This window comes from Athene cunicularia, assembly GCF_003259725.1.
Source record: "Athene cunicularia isolate RWA chromosome 1 unlocalized genomic scaffold, athCun1 chr1_part1, whole genome shotgun sequence".
NCBI lineage: Eukaryota > Metazoa > Chordata > Aves > Strigiformes > Strigidae > Athene > Athene cunicularia.
This window is the reverse complement of record NW_020799091.1, coordinates 16076757-16100770: the sequence shown is the minus strand read 5'-3', so window position 1 is coordinate 16100770 and position 24014 is coordinate 16076757. Positions and strand designations below refer to the sequence as shown.

At 40.6% G+C, this 24014-nt stretch overlaps 1 protein-coding gene across 6 annotated transcripts in view; it reads right to left on the bottom strand.

The window, feature by feature from the left end:
* Positions 1 to 4970: 4970 nt before the first annotated feature.
* ELMOD1 (ELMO domain containing 1) overlaps positions 4971 to 24014 on the bottom strand; it is a 48214-nt gene continuing 29170 nt past the window's right edge. For 5 of the 6 annotated variants that reach the window (XM_026842331.1, XM_026842349.1, XM_026842367.1 and 2 more), the window contains 7 exons: positions 20301 to 20430; positions 17051 to 17184; positions 15844 to 15912; positions 15527 to 15550; positions 13300 to 13350; positions 11682 to 11815; positions 4971 to 5992 (listed from right to left, as the gene is read on the bottom strand). In XM_026842331.1, the coding sequence (XP_026698132.1) occupies positions 5820 to 5992; positions 11682 to 11815; positions 13300 to 13350; positions 15527 to 15550; positions 15844 to 15912; positions 17051 to 17184; positions 20301 to 20430 (715 nt within the window). In that variant the 3' untranslated portion in view covers positions 4971 to 5819. The remainder of the gene's footprint in view (positions 5993 to 11681; positions 11816 to 13299; positions 13351 to 15526; positions 15551 to 15843; positions 15913 to 17050; positions 17185 to 20300; positions 20431 to 24014) is intronic. The other variant, XM_026842376.1, reaches the window with a different exon arrangement.

Here is a 24014-nt window from a genome sequence, read left to right as displayed (position 1 = left end):
TTGACACAGGTGACCATGGCTGTTTTCTCAAATTAGTCTCCCCTTAATTTCTAAGACTGTTCTCTCCTGCCTCCCACCTTTCTGATCATTACTGCTACAAGTCCTGTGGATGATTCTTTCTATTCATGGCACTCTCCATGGGGTTCTGCCATTGATCTGTTTTTTTTTATTTCTGCTTCAACATTTTCTCCTTGCTTAATCTTGTACACAAGCACAATCTTGGCAGTTCTTGCCCTGTTGATGAGTCACAGAGCTCTCTCTGTTCCAGACTTTTATCCTGATTTCCATATTACAATCCCAACTTGTTCACCATTTCCTGATGATTCTCCCCAGCTTAAACCTGATATGCCTACAAGGTTCTTTTCAGCTGTGAAGAACACTCCCATCTTGTCTCTGGACCATGATCAAGGGTTCCACTTTTGCCCCTAATGTCCCTTCAGGTTTTTACAGCTAGGCTACATCTATTATACATCTTCTTGATACTTCCTGACTGGTCTCTCTTGAGAAGCAAAGCCTTTCTCATCCATCTTCAGAAGTAAAATTTGCCCCCGAACTTGTCCTTATCTTCTCAGGCCCCGGACTATGCAGTGTTGCCATCCTCAGACCCATTCAGGACCCTGGCACACAGCCTTTGCCAAGCTCTCTGCGCCAACTGCACCAGTCCCATGTTAATCACTCCAACACCTCTGCGAATTCTCCCTTCAACATGCACTCTCTCACTTTGGACTATGTTTGTCTTTCAAGGACCTTCTCAGCCATGTTGTATCGACCAGGGATATGTCTGTCCTTATTTCCAGTATGTAACAGTGCCATGCTGTCCATTGGTTAGGTTTTTCAGAGTCATCTCCATGTGTCTTCCTCGGTTGCCCTTGCAGTTGGGGAAAACTGTCTATAAACATTCAATAAGCTTTCCTGTATCCCTTTCTCCACCTCCTCTTGTGCTGCTCTGCTTTGCTGAGCTGCCAGCTGTGCTGGTAGGTGTTGAGGCCATGCTCCCCTGTCTTGCCCACCTCCTTTGTTTCAGGCTGTAAGCTCTTTGGGGAGTATGCCACATGTTTTTACAATCCTTCAGTACAGCAGACCCCAAGTTTAGGAACACAGAAACACAAGTAACAACCCCCCTGCCCTTCCTCATAGTTAATTTTGATCTAAGCTGCTGTGCTCAGTTCTTGCTTGGAGGTTTTAAAGTTCTTTTTTGAGTTAAATTTCTTTTTCTAATCATATTTCTATAGAGAGAATAAAAGTTTCCTTTACTAGAATAAGTAATGACCTGATTTCTGTGTGTGCTGCTCACAGGGGAAAGCACAAAGCCAGTCCTGCTATATTCCTACATGATCTTGTAGGAAGACTCCTGTCTAATCTTTAGCAAGTCTTACAGAAAACCTGCACTGCTGCAAAGTAAGGAAAACAATGAATAATTCATTTTCTTATCTGTTTTAGGATTGTTTTCTGCAAAACATCTATTTTAATAATTCATGTGATTTTTAGCTGCACCATGCTGCAGGTGCAAGTGTACAGAGGAGAGCCATACTGTTTGTCTCAGCGTAGCCTGAAGTGTACACTACATTAGTGCAAAATTCCAGCTCACGTTGGATCCAATTCCAAGTGAGGAGTAAGAGGTGAAAATCAGGGTGGTTAGCAAGATTCAGAGTAGAACAGTTCTCTGAAATTCAGATTATGGGAGTCATTCACAGAGGCCTCTTCCCACGATGCCAAACTGGTCATATGTTGATGATGTCAAGCTTGTCAAGAGCCAACTGGGGGACAGAGGGAAGTTTATACAGTTTCCCTATTTCCCAACAGTAGTCGACAAACACATGAACATTTATAGAATTGCACACGGTTACTGTTTCAGGCTGTAACTGATTCCTTCCTCAGTCAGATCTATTCAGGCAGCAGAGCTGTGGATTGAAGTTTCCTCTAGAGCTCATGCAGGAATATCTCCAATCTGCAAGACCCCACTAGAGGACAACCCTGCAGTGCTGGTCACCCCTCTGCAGAAGGGTCAAAAACCTCAGATCACATTATGACAAAAATGGACAGATCAGCAAATTAGGTGTTAAAAGCTAACCACAGCCAAGGAAGGGCAGGATTAAGAAGGAAATAATACCAACTGCAAAAAGGAAACCAATGTGTGCATGGTGCTACCAGTGCTTAGCCAGAACCGCTAAGCCATTGCCACCTGGCTGTGCCCCACAGGGCACACAGCACAGACCTCACAGTGGGTACAGGTGCTTTTAAAGATTGCTCTTCCATTAATGAGGACAACCAACTAATCCCCTCTACCCCGGTTCATGAGAGGAAGTTTTCCAGTCCAGCTTCAGTGCTGCTCCGGGAAACAGCCAGGAGGTACAATGCTCCAAAACAAACTGCATAGATAAGATTAACTGACTTTGCTTCTAAAAATAGTATCTAGAAATAGCGCCAGCATCTGAAAAAGTACCTTCCAAAAGAATCACTAAGAACCTCAGCAAAAATAATTCTCCCGTCCTCAGAGGAAAAAGAAAACCACGAGCCAATGAGCGACGGGGAGCCAGAGCAGCACTTGCTCTCCTCCCAGCTGTAATCAACTCCCCAGGCACAGATCCTGCTGGTGCTCACAGCCCCAGCTCCATGGACGCTGGTGCAGCACTGAGATTACTGAAAACAAATCCGTGCCTACGTACGTTGTTGAAGGAGCCCTGGCAACAATTAAAATTCACATTAGCTGGAATAAGTGCTGCACTATGGGAAGCAGCTGAATCTATAACATAAGAGAAATACAGGCCACACCTGTAACATTTTGCATACAGAATTAAAGAACCACACCACTACATGGCCCTTTTTTCTGACTCTATGCAGATTAAGGCAAACATTTCTGCATTTTAAATTACACACAACCTGCCAATAATATGATGTTTTCATCGATTATATTTGCATCTGCCTGCCCAAAGCAAGACATACTCTGTATAGCATCAGTACACTATCTTGTATTTTATAAAGCAAAATAGCAGCTTAGATTTACAACATGGCTGTACCTTTTTAAAACACCTGAGTGGCACAGCACTGCCAGGGTGAATTATTTGCCTGAGAAAAATAGCAGTTAAAGAAGAAAGGTGCCAAAGAGCTTTAAAGGCTAGGCAGGCAGCACTTGGTTGCTGCCTGAACCACGCAGGGCCAGGGATGATGATTTCCCAGCAGCAGGAATCCAGTCAGCTTCATGGGAGCCTCCAGAGGATCAGGGGGAGTGCAGCAACCATGAGGCTTTGGAAAGTTTTTCAAAATATCCAACATAAATCTTCTTTACTCTCAATTAAACCAAAATTTGCACACTGCAGTGAGTATAAATATTGATTCTACTTTTTTGAAACTACTTTTTATACTTTTTTCTTTTTTGCTGTTTCTTTAATTTTCTCCTCCCTAGGGAAAGCGGCATCTAGTTCCTCACAGGTCAGTTTGGAGATATATCAGTGATAGTGTAAATTCTACTGCTTCAAAGAAAAGTTTAGGTTTACAACATGGTAAGAGGCCATTCCTGGGGAGGAGGGAAGGCAGTGCCATACAGCAGCACACAGCCAGTTTGGCAGTCACCAGGGATATATTCTGCCCCAAGTTTGGCGAGGATTTGAGAGCAAGGATGTCACAGACCGGAGCTGAAGCACAAGTGGGCAAGACAATAAGATCTGCAGGCACCAGCATGCAGGGGCTCCACAGGAGGAGGAATTTCACACATAGCTTCATTAAATCCATCTCCCTGCAAGACAGGAAAAACAATCACCCAAAGCAGCGAGATTATAGTGACACAATCTGACATGGAGCCAGATGACATCCTCTGATTTTATTTGAAGTTGACACCTTGGAGACAAGGCATAACAACTGAGATGATCACACCAGTAAGAAGGTAGCAGAGACCTTCGTGTCTCCCTCCTCCCCAGCTCCAGTGCAGAGTATTAAAAATAAACTAGCATAGCCTAAAAAATTGCAGAAGATATTTAAGTCAGAGTGGGGCAGGAAAAGAAAGAGTCTAAAATTTGAGACAATAAAAACTGTTGCTAGAAACTTATTTTAGAAGCTTCAAGAGTGACGCAAGTCCTTGATATCTAATGAGTATAAATAACCACTTTCCAAAATCAATGGCAGCAAGTTAAACATGCACAGTTTTTATTCCTTGTATTTTCATGCAAAATATGCAATAGTTATTTCCAGTTCCATATTTCCAAAGTCATGGAAGAAAACTAATTATCACAACACCCATAGAGTTTTGCTGATTAACTCCACAATGAGTGCAAGTTTCCAGCCCTCCAGAGAAGTCCTGGATCCCCATCTTACATTTCAGTAAAGAAATGAAAGGGCTTAAATCCAAGAATGAGTTTCCCAAGAACTTTAGCCACTCCCGTTGCTTATTTTTTTTTTCCTTATAAAGTGATGGCTCAACCTGTAACTAGAAATGGTATAAAGAACCTGATCTGAGGAAGCTCAGATCATTCTTCAGACTAGAGAAATACTACAAAGCTGTTACATTCCCTTTTACCTGATCAATTAAATTAAAATAGCTTTCATCTGTATTACTGCATATCTCACAAATAAAACCCACAGTGCTTCAGTTTAGAATGACATAATTTATTCATATAATTCACAAGTAGTTGGACACTACTTAATTTAATCTCCATATGCAAGTGATTTACACAAACATATAATACTAAAATTGATTGCTTAGAAGGTAAAAAAATACCATGGGTATGAAATGCCATGGCAGATGCTGTTCAATATACTACACAATCTTAGTGTCAGACACTTTTATTCATTTATGTTTCTAGAAAAAAGGCAGTTTGCCATTTTAAGGTTTGGGGTTGTTTTTTTGTTTTTTGTTTTTTTTTTTTTTAATAAGTACACTCTTGGAAACTTAAGTGGTTCTGCTCTAAACCTTCTAATCAATTATTACTCCCAGTTCTTAGGAACTGAATTGACAACCAAAGCAACATTTTCAGTAGTTCAAAAAAATATATAGATTTTTGCTCCCCTGAATTCACCAAGCACAACGTGACCAAATCATGTTGCCTTCCAACATACGACACAAAATACTAACCCCTGTATATTCAAAGGAATGTGCAGGAATTTAGACCATGCTTCAGCATGGTGGTGGTGGTGACAACAGCCCGATGATATAATTTTTGGCCCCTGCCACTATCCAGTAGTTGTGAGTGTTTTTGCATTTCACTGTGAACGTATTAACATCACCAGACCATTTGGTATTCATGCAGATGCGGAGTCTGATTGTAATTCTGCATAAACTCTTCTCACTGAAACTTGTATCTCATAAGCCTCATTAATTCTGCATTAAGCATATAATGGCTGCATGGAGAAAACTGGACTTTAATGTGTTTGCCTGCATCAGATTAAATTACACACATCCTCTTCTAGACGAGGTCCAAACATATATTTTGCTTGAAATGCCAATAGTTCTTAAAACATACCAAGAAGTTAAAAAGCTTTCACAATACAAGATCCAGCTACTTATTCCACATATACAAAAACACAGCTAGAGAAATACAATTCAATTGTTAATGCTGAATTATGAGGAAAGTCTAAAAAAATAGAAAAACTCTGATACCTGGACATCAATTTAGAATGTAACACTGTGTAATGCGGCAATATGAGCACCCATCTGAAATGAGAAGTCCCCAACGAGAGAAATATAAGGGGACCCATTATGTGTGACAAAAATAGGTGAATACTGCACCAAAAACATGCATACAATCTCCATGATTAGTATGCTAGTGATGGTCTAAACAGTGATCTAATACAAGAGCGAGACAGTGTTTCCAAATAAAATTGAGTAACTACATATTGATTAAACTTTCTGATGCAGCAAAATGAGGGCACAGAGCCATCTCTGGGTTCTGGAGCTGTTTCAAGATTCGCTTGTGAAATTTCTCCCTGACACGATTGAACTCCATTATGTCCAGTGGATCCTCTTCAATCCAGAATTTGTGGAATTCATGCATTAAGTAGCCTACAAAATAATAAAAAAGGAGAAAAGCTAGATACAGTAAAGATCACATACAAAATCAGAAAGAAACCCACAGTTCACAGTTATGATTTACACAGAGAATTCTGGTCACTGAGGTCTGACACCTCACAACACTATGCAGGGACAAGGCTAAACCCATTTTGGACAACCCCTACATGTGATAAATATTGTACACTGGCAGAACTTTCCACAATAAATACAAGAAGGTAGTTGCCTGGACATATGGATATATGAACTAAAACATTAAACTAATGAGTATAAAAGCAGGGGAAGATACTGCTGATGCTGCTCCACCAGCCTTTTGTTCATATTCAACTTCTGACTCACAGGTATTTCCTGATGGGAATGTTGCTTACTCTCCACTAAAACAGTGTGCTCATAGGTAACGTAACAGTTGCCATCATGTCCTTCTGTATTAACACTTCTTCCTCACGCACAATTTTACCTTGTGTACATGACCTTGCTGGAAGTGTTGTTAACACTCATGCCTATGACCCTGAAAAGGTGAATAAGGTGATAGGCAGAATCACTAGCTTTGGTAAGGCCTCCCTGTTACAGGAAGAAACCCGATTCCAAAGCAGGTTTAATACGCAGGCTTTGATCAAGGTGTTTAGTTCTGTGCCATCCCTGGACAGGAAGATCACTGACAGGAGAAACATTACACCCCACTAGGACTTCAGTGACCTGGACCCAATCTCTTGATCCCAACTTGACAGCAGATGAGCCACTGATGAAATATAATCTTTCATCCCAACACAGCAAAATGTGCAGGTAAGTTTTCTGTATTCCAAAAAGTGAGGGTGCTTGTAAAAAAACCCTCAACATCTTAATTGCCTTTATGCATTTACTTCTATTGTATTACAATTACAACACATTTACTTCTAACTTAAATTTCATTATATATTTGCATAGTTCTATTTTTTTCCCCACAAACAATTTGAGAAACTTCATTCAAAAGGTATTTTAAATACATATTCAAATCTGTTCCATATATACCAACAGCCCCAGGCTGTTTCATTCCAACAGATGTTACTGTCAAAGAAAATCTCAGTAAACCCCCCCTTTAAAAAAAAAATAAAAATCCGTATGTAAAATGAAAAACACTATTAGATCTTCACCCCCAAAGTCTAGATTTCCAAGAGGTACCTTCTGTACTTCAGCAGTGATTGTGTTGACCCATGCCATTGAGCAACGCAGTTTCACACATTGCTTGTACAATCAGAGAAGGCAAAAGTGCTCATGAGCAGTGTGGCACATGCAATTCTCAGATTCACGTGTGTCTCCATGGCCCAAGGGAACAAAAGGGTGCAGATGAGGTGATGCGGTGGTGCAGCATTTAGGAGATCCATGCAGTACAACCATTGTGTTCCTCTACCAGCAAGGCTGATGGCTGGACAATGTAATTTTGACTTTCCAGTTCAGGCAGCCTCTAGGCATTTAATGGAGCCTAATGGTGGTTGGGTTTGAAGGAAATCTGAAGGAAACCTAGGATGACTGGTGTAGGGAGAGGAGAGAAACTGCAGGAGATAAGATCAGGGATCTGTCAGACTCAAACAGATAATCTCTGGATGAATCATCCTTGCTCCAGGAAAGTCTCTGTTGATATTTTCTGTACAATAAAGTCCTTTTGATACTCTTTTTTCTAGGATAATCTCAATTTATTCCTAGGATGGCAGGAAGAGTGTGTAGGAACATCCACCAACTTTACTGGCCCATTACTACACCAGATACCCGTGCAAGTTTTATCCTGCTTAGTAACTCATACAAGCCTGGGCTGTAAAGTCAAGAGCTGTCAGTCAGCTCTCCCTCCAGCATCATTATGATGGACTGGCCATGCTGGACAGCAGACACACTGGTCCTAGGGCACAGTCCCAGGCTTAGCCAGCAGAACAGTCCCTCCTGCAGCCAAAACTTTGGCAGTAGCAATAAGACACTATAAAGGTACTAAAACATGTCTCTTCCCCCCCGCAAAATCCAGTAGTGGGAGATTTTAGGCATGGCAGGAAACCAGAACCAAGAACAGGATGCAGAATCATAGAATCGTTTAGGTTGGAAAATACCTTTAAGATCGAGTGCAACCATTAATCAGACACTGCCAAGTCCACCACTAAAGCAAGTTGCTAAGTGCCACATCTACATGTCTTTCAAATACCTCCAAGACTGGTGACTCAACCACTTCTCCAGGCAGCCTCTTCCAATGCTTTACAAAGTCTTCCATGAAAACCTTTTCCTAATATCCATTCTAAACATTCTCTCTCACTTTAAGGCCATTTCCTCTCTTCCTATCACCTGTTACTTGGGAAAAGAGACTGACACCCAACTCACTAAAACCTCCTTTCAGGTAGTTGTAGAGGGCAGTGAGGTCTCCCCTTAGCCTCCTTTTCTCCAGGCCAAACCACCCCAGGTCCCTCAGCTGCTTCTCATAAGACTTGTGCTCTGGACCCTTCACCAGCTTTGTTGCCCTTCTCTGGACACACTCCAGCCCCTCAGTGTCTTTTTTTGTAGCGAGGGGCCCAAAGCTCAAGACAGTATTTGAGGTGCAACCTCACCAGTGCCGAGTACAAGGGGATGATCCCTTCCCTAGTCCTGCTGCCCACGCTATTTTTGATACAAGCCAGGGTGCTACTGGCCTTCTTGGCCACCTGGGCACACTGCTGGCTCATACTCAGCTGGCTGTCGACCAACACCCCCAGGTCCTTTTCCACTGGACAGCTTTCCAGCTACTCCTCCCCAAGCCTGTAGCATTGCAGGGGGCTGTTGTGACCCAAATGCAGGACCCAGCACTGAGCCTTGTTGAACCTCATACAAATGGCCTCAGCCCATGGCTCCAGCCTGTCCAGATCCCTCTGTAGAGCCTTCCTACCCTCAAGCAGATCAATGCTCCCACCCAACTTGGCATTATCTGCAAACTTACATTGTATGAAAATTTACCAAGAGTGCACTCAATCCCCTTGTCCAGATCACTGATAAAGATATTGAACAGAAGTGGCCCCAGTACTGGTCCCTGGGGAACACCACTTGTGATCAGCTGCCAACTGGATTTAATTCCATTCACCACCACTCTTTGGGCCCAGCCACCCAGCCAGTTTTTTACCCAGCAAAGAGTACAAACATCCAAGCTGCGAGCAGCCAGTTTCTCCAGGAGAATGCTGTGGGAAACAGTGTAAAGGCTTTACTAAAGTCCAGGTAAACAACATCCACAGCCCTACTCTCATCCACTGTGTGCCACCTTGTCATAGAAGATGATGAGGTTAGTCAAGCAGGACCTGAATTTCATAAACCCATGCTGTCTGGGCCTGATCATCTGGTTGCCCTGTATGTGCCACATAATGGCACTCAAGACGATCTGCTCCATAATATCCCCCAGCACCAAGGTCAGATTGACAGGCCTGTATTCCCTGGATCCTCTTTCCAGCTTTTCTGGTTGATGGGTGTCACATTTCATAGAATCATAGAATCATTCAGGTTGGAAAAGACCCTTGGGATCATTGAGTCCAACCATCAGCCCTGCTCTACAAAGTTCTCCCATTTGCTAACCTCCAGTCAACTGGAATCTCCCCATTAGCCAGGACTACTAATAAATGATGGGATCTGGCTTGGTGGGCACTTCCTCCAGCTCCCTCAGTACCCTTGGGTGGATCCCATCTGGCCCCATAGACCTGTGTGTGTCTAAGTAGGGTAGCAAGTCGCTAACAATTTCCTTTTAGATTATGAGCAGATTCATTCTGCTCCCCATCCCTGTCTTCCAGCAGCTCAACTGGTCTTACTATTAAAGACGACATTGAGTACCTCAGCCTTTTCCTCATCCTTTGTCACTGTTTCCTGCCACATCCAATAAAGGATGGAGATTCTCCTTAGCCACCCTTTTGTTGTTAATTTATTTATAGAGACATCTTTAATTGTCTTTTACAGTAATAGCCAGATTATTTCTAGTTGGGCTTTGGCCCTTCTAATTTTCTCCCTGCGTAATATCAAGACATCCCTGTAGTCCTCCTGAGTTGCCTGCCCCTTCTTACAAAGGTCATAAGCTTTCTTTTTTTCCCCCCCGAGATTCAGTCAAAGCTCTGTTCAGCCAGGCCAGTCTTCTTACTTGCCAGCCTGTCTTTCAGCACATGGGGACAGCCTGCTCCGTCACCTTTAAGATTTCCTTCTTGAAGAATGTCCAGCCTTCCTGGACTCCTTTGCCCTTCAGGATAGCCTCCCAAGGGACTCTGTCAACCAGGCTTCTAAACAGGCCAAAGTCTGCCCTCCAGAAGTCCAAGGTGGAAGTTCTGCTGAATTCCCTTACTTCTCCAAGAATCTCCAAGCATTTCATGATTGCTATGCCCAAGACAGCCTCCAACCATCACATCACCCACAAGTCCTCTCTGTTTGCAAACAACAGGTCCAGCATGGTGCCTTCCATAGCTGGCTCACTCACCAGCTGCATCAGGAAATTATCTTCCACATGCTCCAGGAACCTTCTAGACTGTTTCCCCTCTGCTCTATTGTATTTCCAGTGGACATCTGATAAGTTGAAGTCCCTCACAAGAACAAGGGCTAGTGATCATGAGATACGGGAGCCAAACCAATCATACTAGACATATCCATTCGCAAGGCCACAAGCACGTCGGGTGTGTGGTGAAAAGAAAGACCAACTCTTCCAATGAAAAGATGGCCTGAAGATGCATTTAGGTAGATACTTATCTGTCTTTTTTTTATTTATCAAGCCAACTGCCACCAAAGACAAAAGCCTAGCGGCTAAACTCCCCAGAGTCCCTACCAGCCAGTCTGTCTAGGGCAGCAACCCAGAAACCAATGCAAAAAGCAAGAGCCCTGCTACAGTATATCTGCCCACACAAGTGTTATTATATAGCATCCTTGTTCTGAAAAGCCTATACTATTCAATGAAAGATATGCACAGGACACTAATATTTGCCATTTATTTACTTAAGCAATAGAAAAATATTATAGTTGCAAAACAAAAAAAAAAAATCTGTTACCTAAATAGTCACCCCCCCCAAAAAAAAAACCAAAAAACAAACCAAACAACCAAAAACCAGAAGAAAACCTTTGCAATTGTCAGAAAATGTGGAAAACCGTGCATCTTGATTTCTAATAGTTTTTAATTTATAGGCAAGAAACTGATAACTAAAAGTGTTGCTCCTGCTGTGCAAGGATGCACAGCAGGTCTGTGCTGCAGAAGAGATGCTGAAATACAGGGGGAAGGGCTGGGAAAGCATTATTTTGAGAGAGGACAACTCTACTGAAGGGTGGAGCATTACACTTGAATGTAGATGCAAATATTTTAAGACAGTTGGATTTATGGAGAAGCAATCTTCAGAAGCTCTTTAAAGTACCTTTAGTTTATTATTATTATTATTATTATTATTATTATTATTATTTAAAACCAGTCTAAGAAGATAGGAAGGTCACTTGTTCAGGCACTTGGTGGTTTTTGTTTGCTTTTTTTTTGGTTTGGTTTTGTTTTTTGCTTTGTTTGTTTTACTCCTTGGTTTGGTAGTGGCATCCATGACAACTAAGAATCCAAGCATCCTAAAGACAGGAGAGCAACTAGTATGATAGTTTCTGTGCTGTCAGATTATTTTTTTTTTTTTAAAAAAAGTATGGGTAGTGAAAAAGGGTTTAGTAGGAGTACAAATTCAATATTTCCCAATCCCCCGCCACTTACAAAACGTCTGCTGAAAGTGAGTTAGTGTTGGTGCTTCTGGAGCAACATTGTAGAAATGGGTCTTCAGAGCTCCACTCACAAGCAGGTTGTACGCAAGGTCTGTTATGTTAATGCCCACGATAGCAAAAGAATAGCTGTAAGAAAAAGAAGTAGCAACATTTGTGCATTTTGTCTTCTTTCACCACACTGTAAGAAACAATGATGACATTGATACTGCAGATTCTGTGTGCTGCTGAGGTGTATTTATTCTCTCCTTCATAAGCTTCCAAGGTAGGGGGGTGCAAAACAAGAAAAAACATTTATCCTGCCTGCTTTGTACACTCTAATGGCAGCGTTTCCCTTGTGAAACATATGGTCACACTGAAAGCAGGAGTTTCATCACTGTGCCAGCATTTTCAGTGGAGCAGCACAGATTCATTCCTGCAGAATAAGACCAAGCCCAGGCATCCCTGTGCTCACCTCTGACAAAGGGCAAGCACTCCACACAGTGACTGTGTCTGCAAGGTGATCCATCGCTTGCTATTTTAACCCATCTGCCCCACTGGAATTTATTACCCACAGTTAGGGACATCAGTTTTCAACAATCAGTCCTATAAAGACATTCACATGGTTAAAAAGCCTGTGAAAGAGATTCAGCTGAGTCATCTCCAATTTCTTCCTAACAGAAAACTACACAGGCCAGAAAACAGGCAAAAACCTAAATCAGAGCACGCTGGAAACAGAAAATCAGACCGATGAAGCAAACTCCTGTCCTGCTAAGAGATATCAACAAGGGAAGTATATTTAGGCACAACAGAACTCAGAAATTGGAAGTTATTTCTTAATTTGTGAGCCTGTTGCATAAAAGAACTTGACATTTCTGGCAGTGACTATTTCCCAAGAAAATATAAAGTCTCCCACACTGACATTTAGTGATAAAAGCAAATTTGTTCCATTTTTTTTTTTTTCCCCTCCTGTAAACACAGCTGTCTTCCGTAGGTTGTCCTGGGTATTTTTTCAATTATCGCTATTGAGTAGATCAAAATACTTTTCTTTAACCTTTGATTTATTTTTTTGTCCTCCTGAAATATAAGTCCAGAAGTTTTCTGCAATGTGAGGTCTAATGGCAAGTTTCACAGAAAAATGAAAGATGGGCATTAAAATGTTGTATTACAGATTTTCAGATACACTCAGGAAGGAACATCCAGTTTCACACTCATGAATAATGCAGATAAACCAAACCCACAGCTTAAGAAGAAAACACCTCACTACTATTTCTTCTCTATTATACTTTCCTGAAAGCACATCAGAACCTGGCTCTGATAGTAAGAAGTGAGACTTAATCACGTTATGTGTCAAGAAGAATTAAACAGATATTCATCACTAAACTATTCATAGCATACAGAGAAAGCTTCTCCTTAATACAGCATCTGTGGGTTATTTTTTCAAAGTTCTTACTTCAAACTGTTTTTCCTGTAATCTTTGATCAAAATCAAGGCATGGTTAAGACAATACATGCTAGTATATGTACACTGAAGTTTCCTTTAAAAAGTTATCAGTAAACACCTTTTTCCCCTCAAATATACATCATTGTTAACTGCTGTGTTTGTGGAAACTTTAAAAAGACTTTTAAGCTTACCCGATTGCCTTATCAAACTTTTTTTTCTCCCATTCAGCTTTGCTGAATTGGCTGAGGGAAAAAAAAAAAAAAAGTCATTCAGATATTGCCATGCATTACTAATCAATAAATATCTTCTTTGCATTTCTTTGACATTATAACATTGACTGAGCACAATATTTTACCTCCATTGATATGGCTAATCACATTTAACTCTCTTCTGACCAAATGGATTAGTATAAAAAGACCTGAAAGGGGTAACTGGCTTTATAGCTTTGCTGATAAACTTGCTTCATCATACAAAGTATGTGCCTATGTCAATGCTCTCAGTAAAAGTTGGTTGTTTTCTACATTGACCACCAAGATGATCCACTTCAGGTAAGTCTGAGCTATACAAAAAGTTGAAAATATTACATTTCTTTTAACTAATAAAAGATAGTTTCAACCTTTTGTGTTTTCAAAGATATACATGACACTCATCACTGGAGATGATTCACCTGAGGCAGCAAACACAAAAAATACTCCTCTGATAGAAAGTTTTTATGTCCAGCCAAATTAGAAACCAGTCAACAGCCAAAAAAAAAGGAACAGTATTTCCTATTATTTGACACAATATCGCAGAGCTTTTCAAGAGCACACAAAGTCTCTCCCCTCAAACAAAATTACAGAATCACAGCATTAGTTAGGAAGCAGATTGATTTTAGACTGAATTTCTGCTGTTCAACAACATTTTTATTTAAAAGAACGGTTTGATGCAACCAGTCAGCTGACATCCCACTAACCAGGTTTTAATCTGCTCAAATGGAGCACATTTAGCAGAAATCGTTGCCTGCAATCATCACCAGCTAAAAGCAGGCATGGAACCAACCCTAACTGGTGGGCTACAACTTAGACATGCCTGTGGGAGTTTTGCCTTGGTAAAGCAGATGAGAGTTTGCAAGCTTTAGATCCCAAATTCTAGACAGCTATGTGTGAAAGAGTTGTTCTTGGACTATACTTGAACTACGATAAATATATATTACACTAAATACAATCCCATGAGCTTCATGTAAATATACTATTTTAAAATTGTTGCCATTAAGTATTTAAGCTACTAATAGGTTCATACCCATCCTGACCTGAGTGTTAGCAGGTGGCATGCACGAGGACAGAACTTCATCTCCTAAATGGCTTAGCATATAGGAATACATCAGTTTTCATTCATTCTCTAAAATCTTAGCCATCATTGCAGGCTGTGGCACAACATCAGTTAAAAACCCCAAGCAAATAATAAAGGTGGTACATGTAGGATGTGGACAAGCAATATAGTTCAACAGATACAGAAATTATATTCATCATGATCACGCTGGAAACCAGCACAGCTGCTGAGCAACCACACCAACACCACCACCACCACAGGCACCACCAGCAGCATCTACCTTCTACTGAATGCTCTTTCGAGGAACAGAAATTGCTCATGCTCACATGGCACTCCAAGACAGCCCTTGGTAATCAAACATGTAAATGAAGAACTAATGTGTTCAAAGTGCTCTGTCACAGAATTATCATTGGGAACTCAACCACAAAATACTGAGGAGATGAAAAAATTCACAGGATTCAGATGTGGACCTGCTATATGGATATCTACCATTACTGGCAGAAGAAAAAAAGTATTTTAAGGCAAACAATTGCTATATAACTGGCTAAGAAGCATTCCTCTCTCCACTCCCCAATTATTACGGAATAAATCTCTTTTTCATAAATCATTCACAACACAATTTTTTTGCCACTTGAAGGCACCTGATCTCTCAACAGTCAGGACAACAGACTAGCCATATAGGACCCATCATTAGTCAAGGTAGAGTATGCGACTATAAATAAAGTGACTCTTCAACTGTGCTAATAAGTCATTGGCCTAGACTACTTCTGATTATCAAGTCAGTCACAGCTGTTGTGACCACTGCTTAGACTTTTTCCCCACAGGTGAAAAATCACACAAAATTTGTTTAAGCCTGGTACTAAATAACTAAAATACCGTGCTTTAGCTACATCAAGCAAGGTTGATTTCATTCTTTATATATAAAACATGCTCAGATGTACCCAGTGTTGCACCATCAGCTACACTGGTATTAATTTTAGAGAAAGGAATATGGATCTCTTGGTGTTGCCACAAAGACTTTCAGTTTATAACACTCCAAATTGCACTATGGTTTGATCTTTATTTACATGTAGGGTCTCATAAAACTAAAGAGAAAAGAAAAAAAAATACCTTAGTTCCTTCTTAGTGACTTCCCTTCATTATGTAAAGACAAAAGAATTAAAAGAAAGGTAAATAAAACCACAAAATCACTTGAAATTAGAAGTATAAGTGAAAACATTTAACACTAAGTTTAACTATTTCTAAGATTCAGCATACAAGTTCGCCTCTTGGACTGGATCAGTTTTCAGGATCAGTACTTAAAAACAGATAGCAGGTGGCAATACCCAAGCATATGCCCAACAAAAAGAAAAAAATACGTCCCCCTCCCCCAGACACCAGTCAGCACAGTGTGCTCTCATGTTATTTTTTCTGATCTCAAGCATTACCTGTACTTAGGCTGAAGAGAATCAGAGAGAACTTGCTGAGCTATCTCAGTGTCCCATTCAGCAAAATACCTGTAGATACATATGTTTAGGATGAATAGTTAAAGAAGCACAACAACAACAAAATAATCTTAAATCATATTAAACTGTCCATACACACCCTTTTAAAAGTTCACTACATGTTAAATTATACTCATACTGCGTAACACAAGTTAAATTCATTAAGCGACCACTCAGACCCCCAAAATGAAAGATGAAAGCAGTCTCAAATTACAAGTGCAATCCTATAAGCGCTTAGTGAATGTGTGTTACCAGAGTCCCCTTGCTACCCATCCTACAGAAAATCAGTTGCTTATTACTAGAGCATGTTGGGTGCTGAGCTCAAGAGAAAGCAGTTCAAGCTTCTTGATCTGGCAGATTCATTAAGCAAGATAAAAGTCATCACAGGAGACTGAGAAATTAAATATATGGTACTGAGAAACTAAATATATGGTACATATATAAATACATTAATCTCCAATGGATGTTCAAAGTCAGAATCAAGAGTCCAGATCCTCAGATAACCTTTGTTAGAGAATGATATACAGACAATGGATGATTTATGTCCTTCAATCTGTAAAAGCAGAAAATATTTTTTTCTCCCTCATAGGGAGAAGTTATTTTACCAAATGTTTCTATAACAGGAAATAACAGGCATGGATTGACTCTCAAATTACCAACCCCAGATATGGTACCAACACCTGGAGAGCATGATACAGAAGGAAAAGTGATATAAACTCTCTACCTAATTTTGAGTATCAACAGAAACTGAAGTAGTCCAACTACAGAAGTCTGCCATCAGTGGCTTCATTTGAAGTGTTTTGCCTAAGAATTTAGCATGAAATTCTCAAACAAGAAAGCTGAGCAGTAGCATAAGGCTCCCACCTACCCACTTCTAGGGCATTCTGTTTGAGGAGATCTACATATTGGTGAAAATATACTTTAAGGTTTCTTTGTTACGGGAAGTGGTCCTAACTTACTATATCACAGAGAAACTAAAGAAAGGGTTTAGCAAGCGGTATTACTGATTTGAATTAGGAATACCTAAAGAAAGGAGACCCCTTTGCAAAGAGAACACCCCCCCCCCCCAGACTTGCTAAGAATCTTCAAGTAATGCTGTTTTTCATTACTTCAGGCACACATAAACCCATTTACAGAGGAACATACTTACACCAAGTTATATAAGCCCAGGAGACCCATGCCTCTAAAGTCTGTTTTAGGATCGTCACCTTGGAAACCAATTTCGCACCACTGCTTCGAAATCCGAGCTTTCAGTGGTGAATTGGGCTTCAAGCACTTCCACAGCTAGGAAGATTACAGGGAAAACATAATTAAACTTCCACATATTAGTATGGCTTTTTCTTCTTTTTAAACCAAGCTAAATTCTGACGTAGCATCACTGCATTGCTATCCCAGCAATCCAAACATAAAATCAAATTAAATTCCTGGAGGTGAGGGGAAATCCTAAACCAGTCAAGAATTGCAGATGTTTCAGCCCTGCAAGGCCTTCTGACCTTAGCAGCTGCTGTAATATTTCACACAGGGACTTGTTTCATTCACATTTTGTGCATCAAACTAGTGTCTGCCTCCATGAGCACAAAGATAGGCATGGGCTGGAATTTGGTTGTAAATCACTGACAGAGTGGCAGGCAATCAGCCCTCAGGTCCCTGTGACTCTGCAGCAATCTTTTCTCCAGCATCTTTTGCAAGTCTCTGGAAGGGTTATAAATCAAGAGTGCTGACTTGGCTACCACAGTACTGAAAAGCAAATCAGAGAACATTAAAAAAAAAAAATCCATACAAGAATAGCATGTGCCACCTTCATATATAACCAAGGGGTGAATCATTCATTGATCTCACATAAAAAAAAAAAAAAAAAAGAAAGAGATTTAACAAGCCAGATCCTCAGCTAGAATAAATCCACTTAGCTGCACTGGCCCAGTGACTTTAGGGCCTAAATATCATGTTGCTAGGCACCTAAAAGCAGCCTAAATTGACATGTCTGACAAATACATACCTTTCTGCACACCTCATGTGCCATATCATAAGCCCACCCTTTTCAAAGTGTATTAAGAAATCATGTGTTCTCCAGAAACCATGAGTTGGTGAGCAGGGTCTCAAGAAATGTACTTAGACAAAGCCTACCGAAGGGGAAGAGCTGTATGCACATTAGTTTTAGCAATTCTGACTGCATTTAAAATGAAGTGCCTTAGGAAGGTTAAAATTTTAATGATTTCATTTTGTAATGACTGCATAAAGCATCATTGTTTAAATCATATTTGCTACCTCACTCATTCATCCATCAACAGTAAATACAGCATTATTCATTAGTTCAATCACATTAAGTTAATATTTCTCTTATTCATAAAGTGCCTTCCTGGTAAACATGAATGAATGGCAGATTAGGAACCTGAATTACCTACTGCAGAGATCACTTAGCAGAATACCTAGAAGGAATGAAAATCGACTATCCTACTCTTCCCCAGTGTGGGTTGGAAACCAAATTAAACCCTCGGACATATTTCCATTTGACATGAGAATTCACAAAAGCAAAATGCCTGCTGCAAACAAGTGCTAATACACAGGTTGCACTGGAGGCAGATGGTGAAACTGATACTTTCCTCAACATTACAAATTTTACAGAATAAACTCCACTGTTTAATCTCCCCTCAGACAAGTGCTTGGCTTCCCTTCTGTTTTTATTCTCATGCAGTTATGTTTTTCAAGCGCTTGCATGACTACACATCATTGCTGACATGATTCTCAGGAGCATCTAAGAATCAGGACCTTGCCCTCACAGGTTGGGTGGCCAGGAAGGAGACCACAGCCAGTTCTTCGGTGCTTCTCACCTGTGATCCCATCCTCAGATCCATCTTCTTGCACTCTGGGCAGTTTTCCTGGTGTCAAAGGCCCTCATTAAGCCTGCAGCCAGGTACCCTGTATTTTCAGGGGCCAACACTGTGGGCTGGCACCTGGATTGCCCACCTCCAAGACAAAGGCTTCTGCACTGGGTAAATCTGTGTGACCTTTTAGTTAAAACCCACCCTAGTTAAAAATCCCCAGAAATTTGCACATTTGACTGCACATGGGCAGGACTTGAGCAGGAATCCACCTGATCCATTCTACCTGGTGGCTAGAGCACTCCTTCAAGAGGAAGCTCTGGATTTTGACTCCTTCTGAGCAAGACTCCCACCTCCCAGCAAGGAGCCAAACTTAAAGACAGCTTTCCTGACACCTACAGGAACTCTCTCACCATTTGATGCGTTTTTTTTAAAAATACTTACTTGCATTGGTAAGTGCTTATATAAGATATATACTGAGATTTTTGGAATTACCTGGAAGCCCAAGTAACTAAGGTAAGCTTCCCAGAACCTCCCACTAACTTCTGTAAAGCACCACGCTCCAAGCTAGAGTGTAGAAGACAGTTTCATCCTCCCATAAAGAGGATCCCAGCTGAAGTCAGATGGAGACAGAAGCACAGGTAGTTTGTGTTTTCAATATTTTTGTTCAAAAATAATTAAAAATACCTGAAGCATGTGGTATGCTTTTATAAGACCTCTAAAAATTCTGTAACAAGACATTCTGATTGTAGATAAACTCATTATCACTATTCTTTGTTTCTTGCCATTTCTCTGAAGCATCTCTCACTAGCTAGTCAGAAACACGATCAGAAAGAATTCTGGGACTTGCTGTTAGACTATTTTCCACCCCCTTCAGTCTCTCCTCAACTCCTTTCTAATATAAGAGCTCTCCAGCTCTCCCTCTGCTTATGGCTTCAAGATCATGTTCCTGAAAATACATTTCTATTATCTGCTCCAGTGCAAGGCTTACCTGAAAACATGAAGTAAGTAAAACCCAACTGGTATGGTTTTTATCACTGCATATATTATCTAAAAAATGGTTTCATTTTAATTTCGTTTGAAAATATAGTTGGTAAATATAAATGTGTAAGGCATTATCTCCCACTCTTCAATCCCACACAATGAAAGCTAGAGGTCTGTCATTGGGATACACAGACAATGTCTTCAAAAATAGAAGAAATGGAAGAAAAAAAAAAAAGTTAATTCTGGTTAAGGGAGAAAAATACGCTTCTCAAGCTGAAGAAAGGTGTACTGAAGTAGGACAATGGGCTATTTTTTCAGAGCTCATAGCGTAGAGCTGTTATCTACAGTAAGAGTTGTGTATCCAGTTCCTAGATATAGTCAATCAAGAGATACACGTTCATCAAGCAGGGATGAACTGCTTGCTTGGCGGGTGTTACACCCAAACCAGATTAATATGCTGTATAGCCTTGTCTTAAAACAGGTATACAAGAGAGGAAGGTGACCATACCTCTCCATGTTTGAAAAATGTTTATAAACTAGGCCATTTGGAGCTGACATGAATAAGGGATGCCCTCTAACTACCTCTTAAACACTTACCTTCAGAAGCATTTCCTCATGTTGCGGATTGTCTGAATCATACGGCTCTCTACGCAGCTTTTCAACCTCTGCAATCAGATTTCTGTACCCCACAATCTGCAGCAGGCATGCCTGAAGAGATACTCCCAACCTGAGGGGGGGGGTGGTGGGGAAAGCGCCAACATAATCCAACTTAATCATATGTAGCCATGAAACAACACTACCACATACATACCGGTTTAATTCACATGAGAAATGTTACAGCAGTGAATTGACAGTCTAACACTTTAATGACAACGGGACAGTTTCCAAAAGATCAATATTACATTAAACAAGGTCTTGTTAAATGCATAGCTGTATTTAGTGCCTTCCTTAGATTATAACATTTGGGATTTTTTTAAAACTTTGACAAGTGAATCTTCACATTGAAATCTCATTCTAACTATGCACAGCAGCACTGAATGCCTGCAACAAGCACATCACTGAATCTTTCCCCTCATTCAAATGACAGCTTCTCAAATAATGCCCTGAGTCCAGAAATGTGAACTTGAAAATGGGTGAGGGGGAGAGAAAACTCAGCAAAAAGCTAAAAATATTCATTTTGCTTCTATGCCACAAAAGCTAGCATAAAGAAGCCAAAACCCCAAAGATCTGTCTCTAGGCAGCTTATTTTTTTGTCTTACATTAAGAATCACCATAATGGCTCTCTTTTCATTATAATGCAGATTTTGTTTTCTTTCTACATTTCTTGATGACTCATTAAAAAAACCCAACCAAGACCCAAACCATACACACACACACAAAAAAAAAAAAATCACCCCAAAAAGTAAAACAAAAAACCCACCAAATGTGTCTTCTGAGGCTTTAAATTACAACAGTTTATTTGGGTTTAGGTTAAGATTTAATAATATTAAATACAAGTTATGCAGCACACAACAGCCATGCTTATAAGAATTATATTATACATGGGAATAAACCATTTAATTTTTAATAATGTCTGAAATTATCTGAACATCTAGTATGAATTTAGAGGGTACAGCTTAGTCTGTACATTCATTCCTCTGTGGAACACAGGCTCCACTGATATTAAGCTGCACAGGTTCCTCATCTGTCTTCTTTGACATACTGAAACATTTTCTTTAATCCATATTACTGTTAAACTTTGAGAACAAGGATTTTCACTGTTTATCTTTTGAGATTAATCTACAGAATCAGAGATGTCATCATTAGGCCATTTCTCTTGCTGCAGTTTCATGCCATTTGTTGCTATAACCCTTTCAGAATAACCTATGCAGTGTTTTTCTTCCTTTGATGCTTGGGTTTGTCTGGTTTGTTTGTTTAGGGTTTTCTTTTTTACATGCTTCACATGCTATGCCCCATGGTTTTACAGAAAGGCTGCGTTTCAAAGCTGAAAAGCCTGACAAGACTGCTTGTAGCGTGTCACTGAACCACAGCCATAATGATTTTACTACTGTACAAACTCAGAGTAGTTTAGAGCAGAACAGCACAGGCAGTGGCAAAGCAGAGCAATTTTATGTTAAAAAACCCCACATATTTTTAAGTTCCAAGTTGCACATCATACACAAAGCAAGTCATGTTTGCGCTTCATCTAAAGCCAGTCAAATGCTCCATGAAATGTTATTCATGGGGGAATGGTGGATGGGTGAAATTAGTTTCACCACTCTCATTTTCATTAAGTTTTTGCTCTCCTTCTTGCCAAACAGAGGATATGGGTGAGCTCCTGGTGCCCCACATCTCCTCCCTGCCATCCCTGTGCTGGCAGTGGCCAGGAGCAACTTCAGAACAGAGGCGTAACCTGCCTAGAGTTGCACACCCACTGCCCTCAGTTCCATGTGTTCCACCAGATGGAAGCGAGATCCAAAATGGGGAGTATTTAATGGACTGCTTCCATAGTTAGTGCAAACTGCACGTGTTACCACCTGGATATTCAACCTACTTACTCCCACCGCTAATTATACACACATCTCAGAGTCATTAATAAAGAGAAGTTACTGTGAGCCTCCTCCTCTTCAGGTCGTGGCAGCCCACAGCCTTCAAGAACAGCTCAGTGCAAACAGTCCTGTGATGCTCTGCGCTACATTAACAAAAATGACCACATACAGATTTGCGGAAACACATACAGTATGACACATGTCCCCTTGTCCTTACCCCAGGAGATTTCAAGTCTCTACTGTGTAAGGGAAGGACAGAGTTTCTGAGAAAGACCGTCTGGGTGCAGGTTTTTTATGTCCAATATTAGGCTAGCCAATGGATTTTCCTTAATCCTAAAGAAATGACTGACTTGCTTTTGCTGAAATTTGTCCAGAAAATCTTCAGAATAAAATAAATAGCTCACACGTAAAACTTCAGTGCAGATGCTTGAAGTTTTACAGAACTACGATTAATTTAAGGTGCAATTCAGTGGCAGGGTGTGTTTCTATCTATGTGGCACTACCTTGCACATCCCAGGTCCCCACATTCCTCACTTCTGAAAAGATACTTCACCAAAGTGAGGAGCAACGTGAGGGGGGATGGGATGGGAAAGAAAGACTCAAGTCCTGTAAAATGTTGAGTGCAAGGGTTCTAGCCTAAAAACAATTAAGTATTTTTCCATGCTAAGCATATGAACATCACCTGGATTAAACAAAAGATAGTTCAGTTTGGGTTTTTGTTTGTGGGATTTTTAATATTAGGACTAGATCACTCAAAATGTAACTTAAGGTCTAGGGGCTTGATTCAAGCAAGCAGAAATCATTTTCACTTCTGCTCTCTCTCTCTTCTGGAAGACAGCATTTGTTCAGAGGCCAAAGGCAATGCCACGAGGAGAATCAGATAGTGATCTCTGGTGTCACACAACATACTATTTCAATTAATTGCTTATTTTTTCTTGGAATTATTCCACTCGGTTACCTAAGGGTCCAACACTAAGAAGTGAGTATTTGAATCAGCCCGATTGCTAACACTGCAGTTACTGATGTCCACAGACCAGGTCTGAGATGTGCACATTTACATCCTGCAGTTTTCCCTCATGTCACCTTCACTAATTTTGCCATTGATGATTTTTTTTTTCCTGAATTTCAGCTATCAGCATCCTGTGCAATACAAGACTGCCAGAGCTGTGACACCCTCCTCAGATGGGCAGCCTCAGTGAGGCCTTGCATCCACTTGAAGCAGCTGCTTTCTCATCATCCTCCCTTTTGGAGGTAATGTGGGCAAGGTCCTGTGAAGAGACACCCTTGGAAAAGTTCTGGTCCCACTCCCATAAAAATTTCACAGGGCTTCTCATCTACGAGAATGAGATGTTATCTTTGTTTTGTTTCTCTCATTTTCTTCCCTTCTTTAATGGCTGGGTTGCCATGTTTTCAATCCAGGTAGACAGTGGTCATGCCTACAGTTGTGTCTCTAACTTGAGACACCCAGTGTACTCTATTTCCTTCATGATCAGTGAAGCCTCATTTTAAGACTACCCAGTTACTATTCTTTTTGCTGGGGGGTAGGGTTGGGGTGTCATTCCTGTAACGAGACAAGTAAAAAAAAAAAAAATTTACAGTTTTCCAACTGAGCCTTTGGGTTTTGTTGTTGCAGCAAGACCTTGGGATCACCTCACCTGTTTATGCTGCTGACCACTTCAAGAAAAGTAGCTATCAATTTATGGATGCTCATTTTGGATTATGTACATCGACTTCAAGACTGGGAAGTGAAGTGAACATCTGACTGATCACCTGAATAATACAA